This window comes from Sesamum indicum, linkage group LG7, assembly GCF_000512975.1.
Source record: "Sesamum indicum cultivar Zhongzhi No. 13 linkage group LG7, S_indicum_v1.0, whole genome shotgun sequence".
Classification (NCBI taxonomy): Eukaryota; Viridiplantae; Streptophyta; class Magnoliopsida; order Lamiales; family Pedaliaceae; genus Sesamum; species Sesamum indicum.
Genome location: NC_026151.1, coordinates 7258465 through 7286238, shown reverse-complemented (window position 1 = coordinate 7286238; position 27774 = coordinate 7258465). Strand labels below are relative to the sequence as shown.

General features: G+C 34.1%; 2 protein-coding genes across 5 annotated transcripts; one reads left to right on the top strand and one right to left on the bottom strand.

Moving 5' to 3' along the window:
- LOC105166487 (uncharacterized protein At3g49140) lies at positions 176 to 14991 on the bottom strand. Of its 4 annotated transcripts, XR_002287501.1 has the most exons (13): positions 14661 to 14991; positions 13747 to 13879; positions 12973 to 13204; positions 12712 to 12814; positions 12552 to 12616; positions 11022 to 11141; positions 10828 to 10926; positions 5822 to 5975; positions 2998 to 3107; positions 2444 to 2593; positions 1440 to 1554; positions 657 to 752; positions 417 to 435 (listed from the first exon to the last, which is right to left on the bottom strand). XR_002287501.1 is itself a non-coding variant. In XM_011085861.2 (12 exons), the coding sequence occupies exons 1-12, from the start codon at positions 14707 to 14709 to the stop codon at positions 331 to 333; spliced, it is 1416 nt and encodes a 471-aa protein (XP_011084163.1). In that variant the 5' UTR covers positions 14710 to 14991; the 3' UTR covers positions 176 to 330. The 4 variants fall into 4 exon arrangements, 3 of the variants coding, with proteins under 3 accessions (XP_011084163.1, XP_011084164.1, XP_020551228.1); XM_011085861.2 differs by lacking the exon at positions 1440 to 1554 and having other exon boundaries at positions 176 to 435; XM_011085862.2 differs by lacking the exon at positions 1440 to 1554 and having other exon boundaries at positions 176 to 435; positions 12552 to 12601.
- Positions 17148 to 25703, top strand: LOC105166486 (2,3-dimethylmalate lyase). The gene is made up of 8 exons (XM_011085860.2): positions 17148 to 17593; positions 19265 to 19476; positions 19804 to 20085; positions 21181 to 21303; positions 23594 to 23744; positions 24184 to 24416; positions 25112 to 25148; positions 25240 to 25703. Exons 1-8 carry the CDS (start codon positions 17254 to 17256, stop codon positions 25356 to 25358), a joined length of 1497 nt encoding a protein of 498 aa, XP_011084162.1. The 5' UTR covers positions 17148 to 17253; the 3' UTR covers positions 25359 to 25703.

The window sequence follows — 27774 nt, the reverse complement described above, 5'->3', positions numbered from 1 at the left end:
TGAAAAGTAACTACTAGGAGTTAATGAATGTAATGTACAAAGTATTAATAGGAGTTAATAAATGTATTATTTTACATTCTTATCCTTAGAAATTATGATATTATAGAGTTAATTTGGTCAATAAAAAATAAAAACTCTGAAGTTCATTCATCTTTTATATAAGTATAGATATAGATTAGTGCAGATATAGATATAATATACCATGTAGAAAGGTGAAATAAGGTTGAAGTGAGACTGTCAACAAAGGAAAGCACGTAGGATGTGCCATAAACCTAAGTTTTCACCCTGAAATTATTTCCGACATCAAGACTAAAACTGAGTGTATCAAAATTAGTCAAAGTCTGTAGGTCTATCAAGAGTCCTTAACTTTTTTCTCCGTGACCTTGGGAACAGCAGTTGCTGGATCTGCTTGTCTGCAGCACACTCCGATGTTGCCTGAAGAACCGGGGGGAGGGGCGGAGGAATATATCAGTGTTGTTTCAATGATATCAGATAGATTACTTCCAAGTACAAAGGAAACGCAAGTGTAATATAGCAAAGATTAAAAAATGCAGCGCCTCCACAAGAACAACTCTGCAGAATACTTTGCATTTTTTAGATAAGCAATACTTTAAAGTTGCAGTAAGATCTGCTTAGTGAAGTTTGTGCTCACTAACCCTGACTTTGAAGGAAAAACGATGAGTTCGGACTTCTGTTCCTGAACAAACTCTAACGTCCATTCCAAGGCTGTCCACTCCAATTAAATTTGCCCCCTGGAAAAAGATGGCCAGGGTCAGAAAATCAGAGTAACATGCATCATTTACACATGAAGTAAAAATGTGGCACACCAATCCAGTTTTCGAGACTCGATGATTCCCACATAAAAGAATCTGTCAAACAAGAGTACCCACTGATGTGAATTTTGCCATGACTCTTGACATGCAAACTAATTTCAGATGTTCAACATAACTCTGATTGTACCTAAGAAGAAAGTAGAAATTCAGCAGTATATCGATATGCTTTTTGTTGTTGCTCATTATCATCTCATGCTTTTACAAGTTTTGCTTCTTAAAATATTTGGGAGGCTAATCTTCTTAGTTAGAGTATGCAGATTCAACTTTTTTACATGTTTGCTGATCTTCTTGTGACAATCATCATGTCTCTGTCACCTCTTCTTTTTATGCTGCCACCTTTTTTTCTTTCTCATTCTTCAGTTTAAGTTAAGAGGAAAAGAAACACAAGTATAAATTCAAGTTCGACTCTAGAGGAATTCCTTGCTCATAGATCATCATCATATTATGGCTGCTTAATAATAACCATAATCATGCTCGTAGAGGGGACACAAAGCTGTGTTAAATGAATGTAAATTACTTCAGTTCAAACTAGAATTAGATACATTTTACCCCCCTCAACATTATGACACATTGCATTCACCCCTTACTACTAAATGTGACCATTACCCTTTGAGCTTAACGGCCTATTAGCCATTCATCTTCCTAAACCTTCCTTCGCTGATGTGGCGAACTTTCTTCCAATTTCAACAGCTTTGTAGCCATTGTTGACTGATAGATTGCACTGCACGTAGTAATAAGATATTTTCCCATAGTTTCATTTTTCAATTTGACTAATAAATCCGGGCAAATAACTGCTCGATGTCTTTGGAAAATGAGTAGTAACTCTGCAAATTCACAACAATCTTGTTCATCATGTCGTACACGAAGCTGTAATATTGGTATAGAAAGAAATTGTAAATATAGAAATAGGCTTGTCCAAACCAAATGGCCGATAAACATCAATGGCAAAACTTGCAAGTTGCCAAGATTAGATGCGAGTAAATCATTATCTAGAGTCTATTTATCTACAAATATGTTCTTTAAAAAAATAAATTCAACTTGAAATTATAATTGTAGAAAGAATATATATGGAATCACTTGAAACGGATAGAGCAAATATATGTGAGGATGGAGATTGCACAAGTCTATATAAATTGTCATTCAGTGAATAGAAAAATTAAAATGCGTGTTTCATCCATATAAATGTAGGTTTAATATATAAATAGTAAACTTGAGATATTTCTTCTTCTTGTGAAAGTTATTATGTTCGCTATAATTTTAAAAGTTCCTATTCCTTTAAACCTAAATTTCCCTAGATGACAACAATTAAATTTAACCCCCTTGGCCTAAATATTTGAACAAGATTGCCCTTATAGTAAAACAACATAAATATCATAGCATGAACACAAGTTCATCCAAACAATTAATTCAAGGAGTGTAAGTATTACAATTTATTAGTTTAGGAGTCCGAATGCGACATAAGACATAATTCAAGGGGGCTAGTGTATTTATCCTACTTACAGGTTATTTAAGTTATAGGGCAATTTTGGAAGAAACATCGCTATTGGTTGTCATGGTCTATTCTAATGCCATCTTAGAATAGATACAAACCTAAAGGCTTTGATTGTTACCTCAACATGGAGTCCTTTTTTTTTGCAAAGAGCTTTAAGAGCAATATTGCACCTTGTTCTTGATTCACCAAAGCGCTCTAGAATAGATGGGATTGAATGTACAAGCACATCAGGTTCAGCGTATTGGAAATCCTGCACACTAACCACTGACTGCAAGAAACAGATAACCACCAGACCTCAATAACATACCACAATTAAGAAGACGGAAATATAATTACAAGATAAACCTTTTGAACAGCATGGTTTCCCAGAACAAAATACAACGTCATTCTAAGCTATGAGTGAGGAAAAAGACAGGCAAGTAGAAGCAAACCCATTTCATATAATACCCCAACACTTTGATGGCTATCTTCTATGAAGATTTAGGGTGTGGAAAACACAGGCACACAGAAATGCAAATATCATTGAACTACATCCAAATACAGAAACTGGATTTAGAGGACAATGTAATGTTTGATAGATTGAAAATTTTTGGAGGGACGATCCAGTATGTACAAGTTAAAAAGGAGAGACACTAGGAATCAGAGAAAAACTGTGTTCCAGTAAGTACATGCCTGAACGCCGTAGACGGAGAATAGCTCTATTTTTGTGATTTCCAATCTATAAATGGTTGACCTACCACAGCTTCCATCATGGCTTGAACTAACGCTCGCGACATCTCCATCTGAGAAAACCAACCTCAGTGCAAATTCAGCTAGAATAAAGCTGGCATACCTTTACCATGAAACAAAGACAAACTTAACAGAAAACAGGAATTTGAGATAAAGCTGATGTAAATCACCTTATTTTTGTACTAAATCTTGTCCATGGATATAATCTGGTGAGTCATACCAGTATGCAAAACTGTGATTTAGATAAATTACTTTTGTGCATTGCTACATTGATGTAGAAACTTAATAAAATAGTTTCAGTCATTACACACACACACACACAGAAAAATCACAATTATAAAAGATGAACAGTAGACAAAGAGGATAAGATGTTCGAAATCAATTGGATTGCAAGGAATACTGGCATCATGACTAGCAGTTCCATTAGATAGAGAGTCACCGAAGTCACCAACCTGAAAGCAATTTTCACATAACTAGTAAAACGTATGCACATTGTGCATATTGCAAGTGTTTTTTATTTTTCACATCTTTGTTGTCTTTCAAAAAACGTATATGTTCCAACGAATAAAGAAATATCTTAAATCTTGGGAGAAAAACTTATAAATGACAACAAAATTTATTAGTAATGTGCACAATTTTTTTAGTTATTGAGCTTCATATATCTTATATTAAATACTTCTACGAATATTTCATGCTTTTGATCCTTTAGAAATTACATCCTTTGCAAACATATATTTAGGATTTATGCAAATACACAATTATTCTTTATTTTTTTAATATTAATGATCATACATCTAGTTCTTCTTCATTCTTCACAAATACACTACATATATATATAATATTATATATATATAAGTTTGTTTGACATTTATATTTACTGTCATTTTACTTGTCAATTCTTCTTTAATAGTTGATTTTATAATTAATAAAATCCATATAATTTTTTAAGATCACCAACCTAGCTTGTATAGATATGTATTTATCATAATTTGTTAAAATTAATCTAAATTCCTTGGATAATTATATTTTATCTGTTGATGCTATTAAGTGCTATTAATATACTTTGATTAGTAATTCAAATTATTCACATGAAAATATAAATATATTACAAGTATGTATGTTTCTATCATACTTTGCTATTATTTAGTAGATTGTTTGATAAAATTAATGCAACATAATTAATTGATTTAAAACAAATAAAAATATAGATAAACTAATTTAAATAATGAGTTAGATTGGTGTGTAACAAAAAAATTGGAAAGTTCGTTCATTAAAAATGAGATACATTAATGAAAAGTACCACATTAAAGTACAAGAATTTAAGGCTACTTGTTTTTATTCGAAATTTCATATTCTCATTTTCTACTATTTAAAATTTAACTTCCATTTGTTTCATTATCTTTTTAACAGAAATACCACTTATTTTTTCTATTACTTCCAACAAATTGAATAAATTTAAGATAAAGCAAGTGGAGTCGAGTCCGTCAACCTATTATAAAGTAAAGTATCAATTTAATTATGTACTACTAGATCATAAACTATTTAATTAATTACATTTCATATTATCTTTTGCATGTGATCCATGTGAAATAATAAAAGAGATAAAATTTTGCAAACTCAATCATTTACTAACATCAACAGTTGAATTAAATATAAGAATCCATGAGATAAGTTTCAGAAGTATTTATTGAAATGAAAGCTAAAAGTTTGAGTAAAAGAGGAGTGTAGTCCTAGCCAGTTCGAATTGACATAAGTATAAATTATTGATGAAAATTTCAATCATAATCTCAAAGTTTAGGGCATTTTCCTTATCAAATAACAATACAAAATGCTGTCCTATTTTGTAGACCTGGTCTTAACTAAACAGGATCACCATCACTGGATGATTCTCTTATGTTCCTATATTTTACTGTACAAATAGGATCATCATGCTTATGCCCTGATATAGAGAAAAGTATCACATAGAAATGGATAACATAAGACTGTCTTATCAAATAAAGAATTTTTGAAAAATAAGACCAGCACTAGCAAATTTTTAAACTTGAGAAACTTGGTCTCTTAGAAATTTGAATTTATGTGTCTAAATCTAACATCAAAGGAACTTGTGTTCAATAGAATGGCCTACAAGACAAAAGATAAGGTCTTCTACATTGTGGGACAGTGGATCACAAGTCTTAGCAATTGCCCAACCCCAGATCTCATTACTAATATTTTGTCAAGGCAACTGTATTTATTAAATCTTAGAATGTAAAAGACATTCTTCAAACAAAAAGGGTTTAAAATTCTCCAGTCAAGTATATTCATCAGGCACACTTTAGAACACATCAAGATCTAGTCTACTACATATAGCGTACCTGAATTCTAGCATACAATTCCTGGCAGAATTCATTTATCTTATATGTCAGTTTTATGGTGAATGAAGGGCTAATTTATTAGAATATTTGTCATTGACTACAAAAAAAGAATCACAAATCTACAAATTGGGACTTCATGATACAATTCATGTCGAGCCTTGCGCCACATGGTCGACACTAAACAGAAGATGCCATTTATCCAAAACGTGGTTTATTTACCAAGATGAAGCTAAAGCTTATTAAATCCTTTTGAATGCTACCTTGAACTGCCAAAAGCACTAAAGAACTTAGTTATAGACCAAGATGAGGCTGTAATTCAGTAATTCTGGGTAGTTAGAGTTAAGCTTCGGAGAAAAATTGAAAAGGGAGACCAGAAGTGTTGATAGTTGAATATACTAAACTCATTCCACTACCTTCACAGTCTGAACTGTAGCCATCATTGTCTTCATCATGGAAGAGCCGTCGGAGATAAAATTCTTCATCTATAAATGTAGGCTTGAGGAACCCCCAAAGAACAACTCCATTTGATGGATAATCCATCAATTTAGCATGTTCCACATCAATAGCCTGAAAAATGTGAAGAACCAGACTCCCCAAGTAAATTTAACATACAAAACACTATCTTAAAAAACATGCACACACAGATCATATCAGGTTTTTTCATGTTCCCTATCATTTTTCTCTTCATTACTATCTGCTCTACGGAAACTATTGCCTAAAGAAACCATAAACACTCATCTTAATTCATTGCCAGATACGCATATACCAGCAAGTCTAAGCACCTTAATGGCCAGGTAGAGAAAGAAGCTGGCCACCTCAAAGGTACATCTTCAGATAAAATATTACAGGGCACATTTTTACAAGTCTTGGAACTAGGACAACAACATATCAAAAATCATATCAGAACACTGAAACCTAAAAGAACAAGCAACATGTTAATGAATTCCAAAAACGCATGCACATTCCAATTTGAAATGGAAACCAAAAGAAGTATTTCAACCTACCATCTATTGTTAGGTACAAGCAGTGGAGTTTAGCTATATATGATGTTCGAGCAAGTGTTCTATTATCATAAACATTTTCCTCATGTTCTCTACAAATCAAGAACATCAAGTTATACACATTTTGCTTAATATGCGTCTTGATAGTTTGTTAGACTTTAAAATCTTCATTGCATTTCTTAATAAAACATGCATCTTTAAATTCAGTTCACTGCATTTTGGTTTCGGAGTTGTTCATACATTGGAACCTTAGCCTGGTTCCAAGGGTGATTGGATAACCTGGAAGGAATGCACATGTGAAACAAGCCAAAAGTAAAGTAACACTAAGATACAGATATAGGAAGGAATAAGGATGACGCATCTTTCATCTTATGGCCGTGATAGGTGCTGGAGTCCAAGCCATAAATTACAGAAAGAAAAACGGTAAATATGTATTTCTTCTCACGGCCGTGATGCACCCCTGCATATTCTGTTGCTGATCTATCAGATATTAAGATTCCTTTTCTAACCTTTCATAAACCTAGGTATTACGGATGTTTAGATTAGTTAAAAAGGACTTATCTTCTAGTTTTCAAGGACTGTGCATTCTGGAATAAAACTAAAAGACAAAAGACAGGAGATTTTCATGAAAAATCAACCAAATCAAAATCAAGGGTGAGAAGAGTTTTCTTCTTTTCCTTTCTTTCTACCTTTGTCAATCATTCCATGATTTGTTTTATGGTTTTGAATTGTAACTCAAACATGGCTGAGTACTCTCCTTGTTTTAGGATCAAAAGAAACACTTTGAAGAATTAATGATGAAACTTCATTTCAAATTTTATTAGTAAATAGTTTGATTACTTTTGGTTCAATATATGCACACCTATTGCTTGTGAGTTGTGAATGTGCTAGGCACTATATTTGTATGTATTTAAATTTAAATGATGACCAAAGATGCAATTTGATACCCGAACTCTACAATTGAACCTGAGAATTTAAACCATGAACGTAGGATTAAATCTCTTGATGAATCATGGATCCATTTGAGGAATTTCCAGATTAATTCAATTGCCAAGAAAGAGGATAATTGATTAATTTAGGCATGTTATTATACTTTGCAATAAGAAATACACAAGGATATCAAAGTAAGCATTCATTATATGACGGAATGCCTGTGACGTTAATTATCATTATGTTGGATCTTGATTCTCGAATGCTTTTGTGATTTCCTTCGATTCTGTGTCCAGAGAACTTAAAGAGTCAATTTTTCCTAGTCCAATCCAATACTATTTCAATAAGATATGTCCTAATACTGTTGACACCCCTCTACAATGCCACAGCGGTATCCTTGTTCAGACCATTTTTTAGCAATAAAATTCAGTAAGATTTACAGTAACTACCAAACTGAAGAGTGTCCTCACCAGAAAAATAGTACTTGCTTAGCAACTCCTGTTCCAATTATTCCTTTGATTGCATCATTAGCTAAAGCGAAATTTTGTAACATATTAGGGCATCCCATTAGTAAGCCGGTTAGGGCTGATATATCAGATTCTAATATTATTGATCGATTTGGGCGTATATGCAGAAATCTTTCTCATTATCATAGTGGATCTTCCAACAAAAAGATTTTGTATCGAATAAAGTATATACTTCGCCTTTCTTGTGCTAGAACTTTGGCTCGGTAACACAAAGGTACTGTACGTGCTTTTTTAAAAAGATTCAGCTCGGAATTATTGGAAGAATTTCTTATGTTGGAAGAAGACGTTCAACACCTAATGCCACTGCTTTCATGCCTTCAACTAAAAGAATTGTTCCTGAAAGTCACTACAGATACTAGTTGATCTTTCATGATGACTTTTGATTTGATATGAAATTGAGTTGGATTATTGATTATTTGAAAAAGATTAGGCTCAAAACTAGAAACACCTTGAGAGTTTTGTAAGTAAATTTATCTTTACTAGACAATTTTCCTTAATCTCAATATACCATTCTTCGATTTTTCTTTAGATTTCCACATCCAAAGTTGATATGAGTTCTTCACATAATTTGAATTATTTAGTACTAAATTACTAATAAAATTTACAGTTTTCATAATTTTAATACTTTTAGAACTTTTGTATGTTATTGCTATATTATTTGATATTATTCATATCCTATAGAAATATGAACTAAGTTGATGTGATTAATTAACAGGAAAAAAAGTTACAGACATAAAATATACTAATTGCATATCAATGACCAATCATATTAGTTAGTGGAAGCTGTATTTAATTAAATACTGAGTTTCTCGGTTAGTGTTTGATATTTTAATAATATAAATGACAATTATTTGTACATGATTAAATGTGAAATGTACTAACTGAAATAAATATTACTATTTTCTCACAACAATTATGTTAGAAAATGACAAGTGTAAATACTGTTTCCTTTTTGAACATGGGGATAAAATAGTTTTTTTATCATTTAAAATCTATGTTTTCACTCACTCACAATTTACGGCAGAGGAAATTAAATGAAGTACTCCAGATACAAAGTATGGAAAGGTATCTATAACTTCCCCCCCCCCCCCGACCTGCCCCCCAAACCTAGAGTAGCTAGATGGGGAAGTAAAATTAATCCTTATTCATACATAGGCTTCTCTGGTACGAAATGAGCCACTTCAAATAGGTTCATTGCTCCGGCCCAACTAAAGATTTTGAGACAGCTATGATCATGGTAGCTGCGGCATTTTTTTCAAATCTCTTCTTTATGTCTAAAATTACCTCGCCCTTAGCAGCGGGAAAGGAGTCTATCTACCTATGACCGAAAAAAAAAGGAGTTCGTCACTACACGACCCGACCATTCCACACTAACAAGGAGGGAATGGAGTAAGGGTCTACTGCTCTATCCCCCTATGGAATATGAGCTAACAAGATCTAGAATTCACTATTTTTCAAACAAAAGCTACAACTTTCAACTTTATTTTTTCACAAATAGTAGTTCTCCAAAAGAAGCAGCCCTTGCAAACACTCCCACTAAAAAGCTCCAACCCTTGATGCAATATAACATAACTCTCCAATTTCCAACATCTAGAGGTAAATCATACATTCAAATGATTATTGATTATTGATTATTGCCTCACCAAATAAAATTCAGATGAAGAGACTTAATTACACGTCAAATGTGTAACTGCCCTTCTGACCTAGTTCTGCAGTTCTCAATTACCATACGCGGAGATGCAGAATCCTATATAATTAGATCAAACTTTTGGACACCTCGAGAACACTAGAATGAGATAATAGCAGAATCCTACAATTAAATCAGACCCTTTAATAATTTGATAATACTAGATTGACATTATACTCTATAGTAACTAGACCTCACATCAGACCCTTTAATACTTTGATAATACTAGATTGACACTATACTCTATAGCATCAGACCTCACCAATTATCTGTGGAAGGAGACTGGCCAACTGTCCTGCCTAATAATTCAGTCCATGGGTGAATATATCAATCCTTCAGGGACTGGATCTGCCGCCATCTTAACCTATAAAATTATTTTGACCTTAGAACAATCACCATGCCTCTAATTCTTGTCTTTTTCATTACAGGTTCACCAAACCTATATTGGTAATTAAATGGATGCAGGTATTCCTTTACTTGTTATGAAGAATCAAAAAATTTTGAGAGCTCAATGTGGTGCATCAAATCTTACAAACCAGAATCTGGAAACGAATGTTTGAAAGGCAGAAAGCTAAATCCATTGCAGAATATTCTGCAAACTAACATGACCATTTATTGATGCTAGCAGGTGCCAGTACTCCAAAATTCCCACCACATGTGATCACACACATGACAGAGAAGCCTCAAGAGTTTCTCAGGTCGAATATATTGTACTATTTCATCTCTCTCAGCTTGACCAGTTACATTTCTAACCTGACCAATTCATCGCACCCTTATTGCATGCTATCCACCAGCATTCCAATTCCGAAATTTTATCCATTTGGGTGGAAGTTCAAAATTGTCACCTTAACCACGAATTCTACCAACTTAGTTAATAAATTTCCAGTAAGAGTACAACGCTAAACAGAAGATAGCATGTTTCTCTCTTCATAATCAGGTGAAACAGAAATACTGTCTACTCTAAGCAGCAAGTGTAGGTCAACAGAGCAGAGCATATGTTACAATACTGAAATTGTTAGCTTTGATCAGCACCAGAACCACTGGTGGACCACATTTGCTACTAGTGTATTGTTATCAAACCAGAACTATAAAGCAGTAGCGATTCAATTTAGTTTCCCAAGAAAGGACAACATAAAATCTTCAGCAAAAGAAAACCTCAAATTAACTCATGCTAAAGTTGAAATCAGAATTTGGTTTTAAGCATTTTGTGGTTGCAAACAGGACTCAGGAAATGTTACCACTATGCAAGAACAAAATAAATAAATAATAACAACCTTTGTCAAGCACTTGGCAAAGTAAACTGGATGAGTCCAATTGGAATTTTCTGGCAATCCCCATTCACCCCAAATGTCTGCATTGCTAATATCCTCGACCTGGTTGCAATAGGAGTATATAGTTTAAGAGAGAAGAATATCTTACGAACTAATAGGGTAAAAATCAGATGAAGGATAATAAGAAATTGTCTCACTTCAAAAGCATCATCAGCCAAAAAAACATCATATCCAGCATCAATGTCCAAAATTTCGTCATCAGAAAGATCCATCTTCCTGATCTGATAGTGGGAGATATCCATCCCAATCAAAGCAGTCTTAGGACATACAAATTGCTGACTGTCAGTACATAATCAGGAAATTAAGCAGCCAAAAGTAGGCATGTTATTCAGCAACCACTGAAACAGATATGTTAACTATGTGCTACCACATGAAGGGCGAAAAAGAAAGAGATGTACAGTGTACACACCTACATCCCAAAGTAAAGCACCCAATTTGACTAGGCTTGGACTTTTAGAAGAGACATGAAAACATGAAAATCTCAACTGTTCTCATAAAAGTTGGGGTTGAGAATTAGTGGTGTCACTTTAATACTTTAAGTGAATGAATATTTTTGGAAGTTTATAGTTTAGGAATTGGAGTTTTGTGTTGGAATATCCTGAAAAACAAAATAGGAGCTATAGAATTGGGACAGAGGAGAGTATTATTGATTTCTATTGATCTTAATGAATATACAGAACTCAGAACTGTAAAAGATAAAGAGAAAGAAAAAGGAACTTATAGCCGGCATAAGATGCAAATAAGACATTGTTATTGCTCACCGTAGTAAGTTCCCATATACTAAACAGTAATAAATAAGGGACATAGAATGCCCTGACAATATTATAGGCGATAAATAGAAAGAAAAAACAGATCAATCCTTATAACTGAGAGACAGAGTGAATCTAAGAAAAAGTCAATTAGAAGATAAGAGCTTTGTCTGGTTTCATTTTTGGGGATTCCCCGAGATGGGCCAAAACACACCCAATACTTGCCTGCTCTTTTTTACACTTTATCTATATATAATATATATAAACACACACATATATATAATATAATATAAAAGAGATAAGATTTTTCAATTAATAGTGTTTTTTTTGTCTTCAAAAAACACAACATTAAACATACAACACCTATATATACATACATATATAAATATATATAAAAGAGACATTAGTTGACAATGAACAATAACTTTTGTGTCCCAAAACACAACATCAAGCATACAACACTTTATTTTAAATTATTTTAAATTATCACTAAAACAAATCCAAACATACATAGTTATCTCTAACACATACTTATTTACCTTTGTTTTGTTCTCTCTATGTCCACAAAACAAAACAAAACACCCAGAAAATGAATCCAAACACTATGAAGTGGATTTGGATTGAAGGAACAGATAGCCACAAAATATTCAGTGATAGTTGTTCGTCGGATAAATATTGTTCATGGAGATTCCAATAACTAAATTACTTTTTCATCTTCAAGTAGACTGCTATATTTACTGATGGAAATCTTCAAAGTCAAACAGGTAGAAATCAACTGATAGCAATGAGATATGATTTAGCAAAATATGATCCGCATCTGTCAAGCGAACAAGGTCAATGAAACTTTGCTTCCTACAGTTCCAGTAAAAGCAGAGTCAAAATTTCCTAAAGTTCTTCAGACTAGATTAAAAACCTCACCACTGGATTACTTGCTCCATGATCTTGCAAGATGTTCTGACCATCATAAACTTCAAAAAATATATCTGACCATAAGTGAAAAATTATAATAAAGAAAGAAACATGAGTAGGTTGATGTCACAAGAAAATCTACACATTCTACAAGAGAGTGAAGCCAAACCTCCAAAGTCATCAATAACATAGTCAAACTCAGCCCATGAGATCTGTTCATGTGGCTCACAGTGCACAATGCCCGGGAATAGCAGTAAGGCCCTGTTGTTAGCCTAAGATAAAAACAGAAATCAGACAAAATGTTCTAGATGAAAAACAGATTATCCTGACTAAATACACCAACCACACTGATGTATCTCAAACATTTTCAGGACTTATAATGCAAGAAGTTTGATTGTAGCTTAATATATAATATTTTTTGATGGGAGACCTCCACAGCAGTCCTTGCTATCTCAGCAGATGTAGGCATTCGATCACGAACTCGCCCATGATCCCTCAATTCTTCTAGTGGATGATAGCCGTTACTAGTAATATAACTAGATGAGTCTGGAACTGAATCTGAATAATCAGCAGCTACTGAAACTTGTGAAATGCAAATATCATGTCCCTGAGGCAACCAATGTAACCGTGTAGTTCCAAAGAAAGGATTCTCACTCCTGAAACTGCAAACATTAGTTGTCGTGTCAACAGACTCATTTAGAAAGGATATGAAGCAGCAATATAATCAAGAAGGAATGATGTTGAATTTCTCAGTGTAGTTATTTTCCCGGGGTATTTTCCGCAGGGAAGCCATACCCTCTTGCAAGAAAGTTATTCATATATTTACCACCTGCCCAACAAATGCACAGAATTTTCTAGGAAAATGACCAAAGGAAGCAAAGAGATGTGTTTTTTACTTTGCTCTATTTTCAAGAAGACATTTTCGTAATTTCCACGTAATCAAATCCAGACAGCATGCGACATCATTATCTAGCATCCTCACATAATGATTACGTCATCAACAACATTTCCATTTGCAGCCTCTTTGTGTTCCCCTTACCGACCCCGCCCACACACACAACACACACACACACACAGACTCCTCATAAGAAGAACAAAGTAGCTATAAGTAATGTTACGGCAGGGGGATAGAAAATGTCCACAGAGTGAGAACAGGAAAGAATGATTGTGACACGACAGTCTGAACAAATTAAAAAGCCCATACCTCAAGCCTGAATACTCAGAAACTCTTTGAGGCTCCACCGATGACTTAGTCCAACTGCTGGAGAATCCATATGATGTTGAGCAGATAATGGGTTCAACATGACATCTAAGGCAGTGGAAAGGGCCTGAGCCACCTGGAAGAGGAAATGCAATATGAGTTGAGAACAGAAAATAGTCAGAACGATCCAGAGGCCACTGAAGTATTCACATGTTAACAATGGAGGTGTGGCAGCTAATCAGTTCACTAAAGACATAGCAAAGCCCATACCAGCTGCAACTGGGACACTAGTAGCATGATAAAGCACGTCATATCAGACACCACAAAGACAATACTAAAATCTTCTAAATAAGCATTGGAACCTTTAAAGCTTTAGACAAATAAAAATATTTCATAGAACAATACAAGTTTTTGTCTACATACAATTGTGCAGATGCAATTTGACGTGCCAATAAGATCATTAACATAACATAAATAAGTAGAATAAGATAAATGGGCATATAATACCCAAACAAGACTGCAATAAACAAATTAATCTTATGGTCCTTTCAGATGATGCAAGCTTTTTGTCATGTGTAAATAACGCACCTTTTAAGGTAATCCGTTGCTACATTCATCCTAATTAGTTGCTTTGGGTAACAAAAGTAACAAATTGGTTAACACGGCAAATTAGTGGACGATATCTCCATAAACCCCAGGTGAGAAGCTGTGCATGGAACATGGCGAAACAAAAAAAGAAAACGGACACAAATGCAAGCAAATAAAAATGCAATACTAATAAGAAAACAAAAGAAAAAGGGGGGGGGGGGGTTCAGAAATGCAAGCAAATAAAAATGCAATACTAATAAGAAAACAAAAGAAAAAGGGGGGGGGGGAGATTGATCAAGAACAGAGAAGAATAAAAATTGGGGAATCACCGAGTAAGAGAGAGTGTGAAGATGGTGGTGCTGTCAGAGATATCAGCATCGATTGATCGAGGAAGATGATGAATTTGAGCAACAAAAATGTTTGTTTGGATGGAAATAGAGTGGGTTGCGTCGTATGTTGTAGGTGTCGCTGTCTTTCCTTGTTTCTACCTCTCACTTGCAGCAAGTTCACTGACTGCTCAAACTGAAAGCTGCAACCAGTACAGCTTCAGCCCTGTGTCTCTATGCGCGCGTGCGAGCGTTGACCACCACGTTCCGTCATTGCTCCTTCCTCGATCCATTTCTTTTGTTTTCACTGTTCAATTAATCAATTTGTTTTGTTTTCAATTATCAAGAAATAAATGCATTTTTTTGTCCTCAAACATAATTATTTATGCGAATCTAATCATTGAACAATTTAAGGTCGCAATATTTTTTATTTTAAAATTTTAATTTTTTTAGCAATTTTTATCCCTCCGTTAATTTTTCCATCAAAACTAATGGATTTCGACAAGTGCAATGCATATGATTAACGAAGAGGGAAAATTTGGCTTAATGGGGGAAAAATTTACATAGTGTTTGGATTTGTATTTTGAATGTTTCGTTTTGATATTTTTGAGATAGAGAAAAAAAAAATAGAGATAAAGTATGTGTTCGAGATGGATGGTATGTTTGGATTTGTGTTTTGATATAATATAAAATAGTTTAAAATAAGTGGTGTATGTTTGATGTTAAGATTCAGGAAACAAAGGTTACCGTTCATTGTCAAATAATATCTTTTTTATGTATATTTATTAATATAAGTGTGTATATATATAGTATTTTGTTTGTTAGTGAAATATAGTATATATATTTATGTTACGTAATTTTCTTTCTTGAGGATTTTTTTTTATATTTTAAATAATAATTATAAATTTAGTGAATAATTAAATGCATTATAGTATTGTCTCCAAAATGATTTTGTTAGACTTTATATTTGGATTGAAAAAATATATTATATAAAATTCAAATAATAAATATTTGAATTAAGTATGTATATTGGTATATTGTCCTCAATTTTCAAATTTCTCAAATATTTCATTCAAGTAGAAAAAAATTTTAGTACAAAATATTTAAATAGTGAAAGTTGAAAAAATTGTAATTAATAGTTAAATGCATTATAGTAATGTGTTTAAAATTCATTCGTAAGACTTTATATTCGAAATGATAATTTTAATAGATAATTAAAGCAATAAAAAGTTTGAATTAAGTATGTAATACTGGTATGTCCTCAATATACAAAACTGCTAAAGTATTTCACTGAGGTAGAAAATTTTTATATATTTTTACTCATCAGCATTATTTTTAATCATTAGTTTCATAAGGTAATAATTATTTTTATATATAATTATTAATTAGGTTTAACACATATTATATAATATAAAATATATATAATACAAATAATTTTTTAAAAGAAAAAACAAAGAAAACTCATTTGCTTTGGACTCACGGACCAACAAAAATAATTTAAAAATGTTGTCCTGTTTTTTGGGCTCAAAAACCAACAAAGACAAAAAAACACCTATACAAGGCATGTTTTTATCCAATCCAAATATTGATTTGATTTTGGCCCATCTCATGAATGAGCTAAAACACAAATCGAAACATAGTGTTAGGGTTCCTCATTTTCTCATCCTCTCAAAATTTTTCCCGACACAGCAATCTTTCTGTATCAAAATTTGAGTTCTTTCATTGAAAAGCGTTTTTTGGGAGCCAAAAGTTGAAAAACACTTTTCTAAAGTGTTTGCAAAACTCCCATAATAAAGGTAAAAATTATACTTTAAGCTATTTAGAATAGGGAGTTCAACACATTTAGTCATCTATCTTATGAAAATTTCATAATAGTTTCAAAATTGAAAAAACTTTATACGTTTAGTCCTATACTTTATAGAATTTTCAAAATAGTTCTAGAATAAAAAAATTCAGTGCCGAGAGCCTCGGCGAGTATGGGCATTCTGGATAAGCGCAATGGCACGCGATGCCCTGCAGGGAGGTGTTTAGATATCGCGCTAGCGAGTTTCATTGTCGAGGACATGCGACGGACTGTTGCTATACTTTGATATGTGCGAAGGCTGGTCGAAGGTTACGCGTAACCTGAGACGCCGCACAGGCGAAAAATATATGAGAATTACATTTCGCTGCGAGACAAAAGAGCACGCCTGTGACAGACGTATTTAGTTTCATAAATCCCGTAAAGTAAAGGACTAAATGTATTTAATTTTTTCAATTTTGAGTTCATTTTGAATATTCTATTAACAGAATATTTGAATATATCGTTTTTTTTAATTTTACTATTATTTTAAAATTATCGTAAAGCAAATGACTAAAAGTATTGAATTCCATATCACATTAGACTAAAAATATAATTTTGTCAATAATAAATAATATGAATAGTATAAGGCTTTGGGATTCAGTAATGGACTTTAATAGCTCAAAGTAAACGTTGCACTAATCTACCCATAGCAAACATTGAACAAAAGACAACCCGGCCGGAAGAAGTGGAAGCAAATGCCCATTTGCTATAACAACGTGAAACTTTGAAAACCAAACGCCCGTGCCACCAAACATGACTGTGTCTTTGCCCTCTTACTGCCATTCGCGTAATGCGTATGCAAATCTGCTGCAGCTCCCAAATGCAAGTTCGTCTGATCTCAAAGCTACGTATACTCAACCTTACAGTGGTAAAACAAAGTCAAATCATCACTCAACCATCCGATTCTCCACCAATTACAGAGGGAGAATATGCGCTCTTGCGTCTGACGCCGGAGATGATGCCGTCAGTTCGCCAGCGAAGTCCCTCCGACGACTTCTGGCCTCTCCGGGAATTCACCTGGGACCAGCTTGTTTCGACGCCCTAAGCGCGAAGCTTGTGGAGAGAGCTGGTTTTGATTTCTGCTTCACTACTGGTACCTGGGCGAATCTCATTTTCTTTTTCATTTGGATTCTTAGTTACTTTTTTATTAGGGATAATTACACTCCCCTCCCATGCACAGAAGTTACATGTAGCACCCTGAGGAAGGGAGTATAATTATCACTTTTTATTGTATGCACTCAGTTTTAAAGCTAAATTGGCGGGGACCTTCTGGCGAATATAAATTAGACGAAGATGAAACGACTGAGAAATGTGCACTTAGTTTCAGTTGTGGGCCGAATGAGCGTTGCTAGTCTGTCCTCTGTGAATCGGCAATCATTTGTGCATAATGGTTTAATGGGCGTGGGGTTTTTTGGGCCTAAATTGTTGTAGTTTTATTTAAACGTATTGTTGCTTCCAAAGATTGATCCCCCACTTGTGTCATGAACGTTGGCTTTGAGGAAGAGGTTTCTTCTGACTAATATTTTCCAACATTTATATTTGAATTAGTGTAGGTAACGTGTTTGATTTTGTATTTTGACTTGCTCAAAGTGTGTGCACATGTTCATGTATTAGCCATTCCCCATTTCAAGAACAGTTCTATGTGTCTCAATGTTTTCTTTTTGATATTCTCTGATAGATGTTGGACACTTAACTGACATTTAACAGATATGTTGCTTGGGATAGTCGAAATAACTTTTGCATGATAGATGTTGGATCTAAATATGAAAGATGTAATAATGTTAACAATCATTTTCATTAGGGTAAGACAGAGAAAGTTCTCTTAACTTGTTTCATTCTTCGGAAGTTTTCTTGGACCTTTTGCCCTCTGATGCATTCTTCTTCTTCTATTACAATCCGGTGTCTCTATCCCAAATACACTAATATTTTTCTAACGTTCTCCTCTCTTTCCTACATAATAATGGAAAACATAGATTCATACATTTTAAACACAGTTGAAGATAGTACTTTACAAATCCCAGTTACATCTCTGTAGCTCAATAGTTTTGCCTTTTTAATTTATTTTTCCAAGTTCATCTTGCACCATTTGCTTCCACGTCAATTTTCCTGTTCTAAGTTCATCCTTTGGGAATGTGCATAATCTTGTTTCTCTGTGCAAAGCATGACTACTTAATAAAGTAGATTGATTATCTTCCCTCAATATTGCAAACAAATAAAAACTGAACAGGTATGCTGATTGGCTTATTATATGTGATGTCTGCTTGGGAACCTGTAGTTCGGATTCCAGAAGATAGAATGATATATGTAAAATCTATCACATCTTACAGAACTTCAGAAAAATTGTAAACTATGATAAGTAACATAAACTGCACATTTCATTAGAATGGTCTCCTTTTACATTATGTCATTGATGTCTGTAGAGAAAAAGGATTCTTTTTCTATATCTCTTAATGAGTAGTATAATGCTAGTATTTATAAACAAGTGTGAGCCTAATTAGGAAAGTTTGACCTTTAAATCAATCCCAAGAAATTTGGGATCACATCCCTATAAATCAAGAATCAACTAATCTAAAAGGTAAGTGTACACTATATACTTGCTGTACAGAATAAATCAACAGGTTTTCAACAATGTCATAGAATTCAAATGGAATCTAGTTGTAGTGAATCTGTCTGGTTGAATAACTTAACAAACTTTACTTCGCTGCCATGCCCCTTCTTACCTAATAGCAGAGGAGGGGCAATAATGCATTTCATCTGTTCTTAGGATTTGGAATATCGGCTGCCCGGTTGGGATTGCCAGACACTGGGCTTATCTCTTATGGAGAGATGGTGAATCAAGGACAACAAATAACTGGTGCTGTATCCATTCCTATCATTGGTGATGGAGACAATGGATATGGTAATCCTATGAATGTGAAGAGAACTGTCAAAGGATATATCAGGGCTGGCTTTGCTGGAATAATTCTTGAAGATCAGGTGAAAAAATTTCCTTCCTGCTTGTTATCTTTTGCATTTATCTTCTTTCCAAAGTTTGTTGCGCAAGTCTGGGAATATGCAAAGTTTGATGGAATTTTTGGTACTTAAATAAGATTAATGCGGCCCCTTCTGGAGCTTTGTGAATTCAAGATTTATACTATTTATCGCAGTTGGTAGTACTCAATGACTTATGAATTGGGTTTTTTCTACATGCTTTCTTTACATGGAGAAACTCATTAAAGAATCATGATATGGTTTAATATGTACAAATCAATCTGATCTTTAGTTAAGATCTCAATACCTTTCTTATTGTTGGATATTCTCAAGGTTTCTCCCAAAGCTTGTGGGCATACACCAGGGCGGAAAGTTGTGTCTAGAGAAGAAGCAATAATGAAAATAAAAGCAGCTGTTGATGCTCGTAAAGAAAGTGGTTCAGACATAGTGATAGTGGCACGAACTGATTCCCGTCAAGCTGTGTCCTTAGAAGAGTCGCTTTGGAGGACACGTGCTCTTGCTGATGCTGGAGCTGATGTTTTATTTATTGATGCTCTTGCTTCAAAAGAAGAGATGAAAGCCTTCTGTGAAGTGTCTCCCTTGGTTCCAAAAATGGTAATACGCTTCCCATCACAACCCTTTGTAGTTTTGAAATTCAGAACATCCTAGATGTCCATTATCAGTAAAAGTTAGTTTCTGCACTTCTTTCTATTTGGGTTTTTGGATGGAGTTAAGCTTCCCAGGGTAGGATTCTCTTAGTTAGCTCTCTTTCTCCCCCCATTTTTACATGCATTATACGTACTAAATGACTCGAGGGATAGGGTTCAGAAGTGTTTGACTGGTCTCATCACCTTATTTAATGATTGATTTTGCTTTTATCTTCATCCATGTGTTACTTAGACTTCACATGCTGGGTAGTATACAACAAATTTTAACCTTCATACTAATGTATGAGACAGAGAATACAAAAAATGAAATTCTAAAGTCTGTTCTCCACCTCTGCAACCTTACTGACCTACATTTGAGGAATTTATCAGTCTTAAAAGTAGCATATCAATGCATCTATGTTTGAACGATGTTAATGTTGGTATTTGGAACTTCTGGAAGATGAATTGAAGATAAACATAGGATTTGTCAGAAAAAACTTGCCAGTTGAACTTAATGATTTGTTTATCCCTTCTGGCCATTTCCATGCACTGACAGAGACCTTTTCCTCTTTGTTGTACCAATTTTCTGTCCTAATTTTAGAAGCGTTTTATCCTGCGTCGTAGCTCTTCATAATGACAATGCTTCCAGCCTCTAGATAAAACAATTCTATTATTACGAGGAAGAATCCGCTTGAACCTGTAAAACTTCTGCTTTTCACCCCTGCATCATTGCTTTTGTTGTTGAGCATATTGTCCATGCTATGAGTCCCATTTTCTGTTTTCGACGTATTTTGGTCACCTCTTAAGTTTGTGACAAAGTCGTCACTAGCTTAGTTGTTGAACTTTCATAGCATTTTCATTTATTCTCATTTGAATGGTTAATTTTTATGCCTTTGAGCTGGTGAATAGCCAGTACATGTGATTTTCAAGCCCTAAATTGTACTTCATATCAGTATGTGGTGGAAAAATAAAGATGTCGTCTTTGAAACTTAATAATCATTTTTGTGTCGAAGACTTTGAGTTTCTACTGTAAATTGTACTCATGTGTCTAGGCCTTGTTCAGGCCAGTATGCTTGAAGGGGGCGGAAAGACCCCAATACTAAGTCCTCTTGAGCTGGCTGATGTTGGATACAAAGTTGTGGCATATCCTTTGTCCTTGATTGGCGTTTCCATCCGTGCAATGCAGGTATTCAAGTCTCTTAAATGTGTGTGTGTGTGTGTGTGCTTTCACTTGCAACACAGGATATTTTGCATGTTGATCTAAAATGATGGGTTGGGGTTTGAGTGTCTATAATGCACTCCAGAAATCATCTTTGCTCACGTGAGGAGGAAGGGCAATACAGTTGCCTGACATGCCTGGCATACAGTCTTATTTAGATGAGATGGGTCATGCTTAGTTATGCTTGGTTAACAGATCTCATCATCTGAGATTGTGCTTGATGTCAATATGGTTTTATGCCTCTTTCAATTCCTCAGGATGAAAATATATTCATGTTCTTCTTCAAGGTCTTTCTATCCTCAGATTTATAAAGTTTCTGATAGCAATTGTCAATTATGTTTAGCTTCTACTATCTTCACTATTGGCCAAATAAGCAATATAATAATTTGATGCCCTATTGGAAATATATGCTTCCATGTTTATGCAAAAACTTGGAGTAAGAATGTTCTGCAATAAAACCAGTGGACACATAGGTGAGCTTTGTTGGGGAAGAGTGGTGGTGGTGGTGTATGAAGATATTGGAGGAACCCCCTGGCGCTGTCTGCTGGACTCCTATTTACAGTAAATAATGAAAATAAAAAAAAGGATTACTTAATACCCTACATTTTCGCTCCCAAAATTGTTGGTAATTTCTTTGTGTTGCTTAATGCACACAAAATGACAACTGGATAAATCATTAGTATAGATTACTCTTTCAGATAGACACAGTCTCTGCTAGTACTTTTTAAGGCTTGCTTTTTCCTCTGAACTTTGGTTGCCAAAGTACCTGAACCAGCTTCGATAGTTAAGCTTTCCTTTTCATCAGTCATCAGTCCCACCATTAACATCCATATTGATTCCTCAACTTCAGCCTTCAGTTCAGAAAACTTATGAGCTCATATGTTGCACTAGCTTCTTAAAAAATCACAAATCTTGCACGATGGTGATCGTTTTTTGCCCATGTCAGGATTCTAAAAATTCAATCAGGAATTGTAAATTTTGAGTGGCTTCTGCTGCAGGATCTCTGGTTGGTCCTTTCCAGCCTCCATCCACTAGAGCATCAATCTCATGATTCAGCTTGGTTCTTAGCAATCAGGAATAGAGAACTTTTCAGGGATTCTCTTCATGAAAAGCTTGGACCAGCTGGGTTTTGGATAGTTTATTCATGCAGACTTTCATTACGCTAACCCACGTAAATCTTTGTGAATACCAATTATACCATTTACCTCATCCTGTCTAAATAAGTTTCAGTACTTACACTTTTATGCACCCTGTAGTCTATGTATTTCAAATCATCCTTAAGTAGAATCTCCTTTCTTATGGCATCATTTACGCCATTCTGGAACTTCAGTTCTTTCATATAGATAATCTCTTGTTGAATGTTGCAACATTAGCTTGACAAATTCTTCTATATACTCTTTTGACAGACAGATTCTCTTGCCTTATATGTTCATAATATGTACCCTCTAACCTTCGCATACCTCATGTTCATGTAGTCCCAAAGCACCCCTGGGAAGCAAACTTGTTGTGCTGCCACTGATTAATCAGAATACATCAGCATCCTTGTTTCTTGCCAGAAAACACCAAACTGATGAAGGACAACCTGGACTAGGCTGTTTACACTGTTTGTCGGACAACAGTGGACTGCAAGACTGTTTTTGTTGTTTTTCAGGAAGGAAAAAATTTGGAACTGAAATGTGTTAATGTAATGAGCAAAATGACTAAAGAAGAAAGTGCTGCACAGCAAACTACAGTACACCACACCAAGTACTTGGAATTGCATTAAACCATCCAAAGAAAATTCAATAAAATTGCTTAGAGTTGAAAAATAATGGTCATGACTCACATCTATGGATGCAGGCCCCAAATTCTCGTAATTCAACTAAGACCACACTGGTCTTTGCTAATTCCTTTTAAATTTTTAATACTCGACGTATCCAGTGCAATTCTATTCTACAACTCAAAAGGACTTACAATAATATTTCATCATAAATTCCTAAAAATCTTTAATTGATCAAATTCATAATTACTGTTAAGCTGACAAAGGAACAGATTTAAAGTTCTATGAATATCTTCATTAGAAGTTGTACTTTCACTTTTATATTACCCTTATATTTCTCACTTGTTCTCTAGTGAGATATTATCGTATGAATTTGTTGGTTGATCTGGTTGAATTTGGTTTGAGTTTTCTGTCCAATTACATTTGTTTTAACTTCTACTCAACTGGCGATTGTATTTATATAATTGTCGTGCGAAATTATACCTTTCATGGCTACAGGATGCTTTGTTGGCTATTAAAGGAGGTCGCATACCCTCTCCTGGAAGCATGCCTTCTTTTGAAGAAATTAAGGAAATCTTGGGTTTTAATGTCTATTATGAAGAAGAGATGCGGTATAGTACCAAGATCAGCCAATCTCGTTTAGAAAGAGGTAAGTAAGAGCAGCAGTCTGTTTGTTGTTTACCCTGTTCATCTTCATAATCTGATTAGAAGATCTCTTCTACTCGAAATGTAATAGTGGGAGAATCTTCGTAACTCAGTTTGTTCCTACTTTTGGTTTAGTTTTCTTGTATGCTATTTTCGGCCGAATTAATTTGCATATAAATTTGTAAAAGTGATAAAGAAAGAAACTGTCTGTGGAATCTTTTGATAACCTGCCTGAGAATTGAAGAATTGTGCCAATACAGTAATAGGCTTAAAATGTTTTAGAATCCTGGATGAGATCTGAAATCTGTGCACAATTTGGCCAGAGATTATCCTGAAATTTTACCATGTGCAAATTGATAATTCGATTCTCCTTATTTGGAGACTGCAATATTCAAACAGTGCCGCACATGCATAGTTTGCTTGCTAAACTATCTAAATGCCAGGTTATTCCTCCACAAGCAACTCTCCAAATAGCATAACAAACAGTACTCAAAAGGATCTGGGAATGAGAAATCAGAGTGCACAAGATCCGGTGGTGGAAGTAGTGACCCCTGAGATATATCGTAACTATTCTACAGATGGTTCAAGAGGTCCTTACTCGGGCATTTGGTCACGAAAACTAAGAGTCAGAATAACTGGAAGAGATGGATTTGAAAGACTTGATGTCCGCTTACCTGTAAGTCATTATTCTCTTCAGAATATCTTTTGAACTGCACAAGTATTTTGGCTTACATAGATTTCTATGCTCTGCATCATGAAAAAGAAGCAATCAATTTTGGCACTTCGATAAGATCCACCAGGAATTTGAGCCCCTGGTATTCCTGCAAATGAACAGCATTAAAACACCTAGGAATCAGAAAAATGGAAAACAGTATTTTTAGGTGATGCAGAGAAATGCAAAACTGCTGATGCTGCTTTTGGGCAGGGTGGGTTATGTTTGGTTGTGTGTGCTGTGGTGGTAATATTGTCATGACAGTGTCAGGTTGATCAATGGCAGTTTAGGCATGTTTGTGTTTTGGCTAGAGGCATGCAATAGGCAAAATTAGTGCGATGTTGGATCTTACATAGTTTGCTTACACCCTGCGACTGACTGGGTTTTTGACAACTGTAGATATCTTCAGTGCATTTAGACTCCACTGAACTGAGATCTTTCTATACCGAAATATCCTTGCGGTATTCGGCCACATTGGTTTGAAGATGTTTGCATATTTTAATAGTATTACTATATAGATCAATGTGTGTATTTGCATGTATACTTGTTCATGTTGTCCCTCGTTATTATCTCCATGTAGTTATATGCATTTGTTTGCATATTTCAGATAATGCCTCCTTACGATTTCCCGTAAAAATATGTCTGTCTTCTTTTCTCAGGCTGGTTTTCTTGAAGGAATAACAAATATAGTTCCAGGTACTGTGTTGTAACAGAATTTTAGCATATTTTCTTGGAATCAACCATAAAAAAGTATTTCTGAATATTATCGTGGTTTTCTTGAGCACAGCATTGGGGGGCATAAACATCAAAGAGTTGTTGGACGATGCGGCCCTAGAAGAGGGAGGCAAGCAGTTACTTGATTTTAACGATACCATGGGTGACAGGATTCAAGTGTTTCTAGAGTAGTGGTAAAAAAACAGAGGATGAGTTGATGATGTTGGTTGGGCAGAGGGGTGAAGCTGTATTGTAGGACAAAGCTGATACCTTGGGAGAGGCAAGGGAACATCAGCTGGAGTGCAAGAATTAGAATACAAGTATCTGATGCCCTGGAATAACGCAAGTGTCGCAACCTTATCCTGGAAGTAAGTAGCATATGTTATGGAGTGGGAGGGACTTTACATGCATGTTTTATGTTTCTACAAGGTCACAGGATTGAATGATCTTAAAATTCTGAGGAATGCAGATCCTGACAGCTATGCCCTGTGTCCAATTCTATATTCTATAATCTCAGGGATGCAGTTCTTTTTTACAGTATTTAGATTTATTTTTTGAGTGTTTTATTTTGTTTTTTGGAGATTGGGAGAGAAATAAAAAAAATAAGTATGATAAAAATGGGATTCCTATAACTAAAATATATAAATTAGTTAATATATAAGAGAAAAATGGGATTCCTATAACTAAAATGTATAAATTAATTAATCAACAATGTATGATTATCACAATATATTTAAATTAAAATATTTATTTTCTCTTATATATCAAAGAAAAGGACAAGATAGACTTCTGCAAATATAAAATAATGTCAGAAATTGTTAAAAAAAGATGCACTCGTATTTTAGGCATGTGACATGCACTCTTTATTAATTTCTAACAAAAAGGGGTATTTTTGCACTATTTTACCAAAACATTTGATTGTTATGCAATTTACCTTTATTGAAAAAGTATACATATACTGATATTTGCAATCTGTCTTCTCCGACGGCGGTCATCACTACCACAACACGACCGCCTCTTTTTTGTTTCTCTTACTTTCTTTTCCAACTCCTCCGGATCTGTTGTTGCAGCCCCCTCCCCTTCCAAACGATTCATTTCATTCTCCATTTCATTCTCCATTTCATTCATCTGTTGCTAATAAAATCTTAGGAGAGAAGCCCAGTTATCTCCATTGACTTATTATAAATTAAAGATTTTTTTTTTATCAAAATATCCTTATAAAGAATAAGGTACACTCCATCACACACATGTATAAGGATCATTTGATCATAAAAGATTTATTTTATTTATAATATATTAATAGTAAATCAATCGAGGTAAATATAGAGTTCATTCGACTTTTTTGCTTTCGGTGAATTTTGACTAACAAAGAGATCTGTTTATTAATAGAAATAATGTCGAGGTATTGCATGTAGTTTTTCATACCACAGGACATTTATGTGTACCTACACAATACCTCAACAAAGGACAGTGTAAAAAGAGTAGAATTAGAATTTTGAGATTTTGATGGTGAACATTACGAGAAGAGGTCGTAATTACCATGGAAGCGTGGCATGAAGGCCCATGAATGTATGGTATATATTTGTGGCGTGAATAACAATTTATCCCCCTGTGATATTACAGATGAGCAAATTACCTCCATATTAAAAAAAAAATAACAATTTACCCCTATATGTTTTTTTTTCATTTTAAAAAACATAATAAGGTAAATTGTTGTATTTTAGAAAATACAGAGAGGTAAATAACTATTTTTTTTCTTTTACAAAGGGAGGTAATTTGCTCATTTGCAATACCACAAGAGAATTGCTTGTATTTTTTCTTATATTTGTGTAATAAATAGGATTTATCATATTTTAGTTGCAAAATCCCATTATTTTAATGGTTTGTTTATTATTTTTGTTGATGAATGTTTGTGCTAGTCACTAGGATCAAATAAAGCAAACCAACCCGTTTAGATGGGACATTGCAATTTTCAAGAATTCAAACTAGTTGGAATGCTCACTTGAAAACATGTTATTTTATAGGGTTACTGATCCACTGAAAGATGATTACAAGAGTAAATGAAACTATGACTTTGTGAAAATTTATTATTGTTTACTCCCTCCAATATTAAAACAAAATGTGGGGTCGAAATAGGATTATATAACTAAAGAAGTGTAAATTGCTTTTATTCATATAGAGAGCTTTAATTGAGCAATTGATGCAAAGAAAATGTAATAAAGACAAAACGAAAAAAAGAAAAATTCTGCTAATTATTATGATTTAGAATTTATACTTTATTATTACGGGAGAGAACACTTTAATTATCTTGTATATATATTTGTTTATTTACGTTTTTACTTTACAAAAATTTAATGTGATTTTTATAAATATTTTATTATAAATAACTTTAAAAATTATTCACGTAAATGTAATGTGCCATGCTTACTACTATAAATAAATTGAGATAATCATCTCTTGTGGAGTTGCTTTTGAATTATAGGTCATGCACATAATGTGAGAAGGAAAAAAATAAAAAAAGAGGGGGAGGCATGTGATATTATTGCATGTGATGAAAAATTGTCTCGGGGACTGACGTGGGCCAGATTCTTTGTCAAGGGAGGAGTAA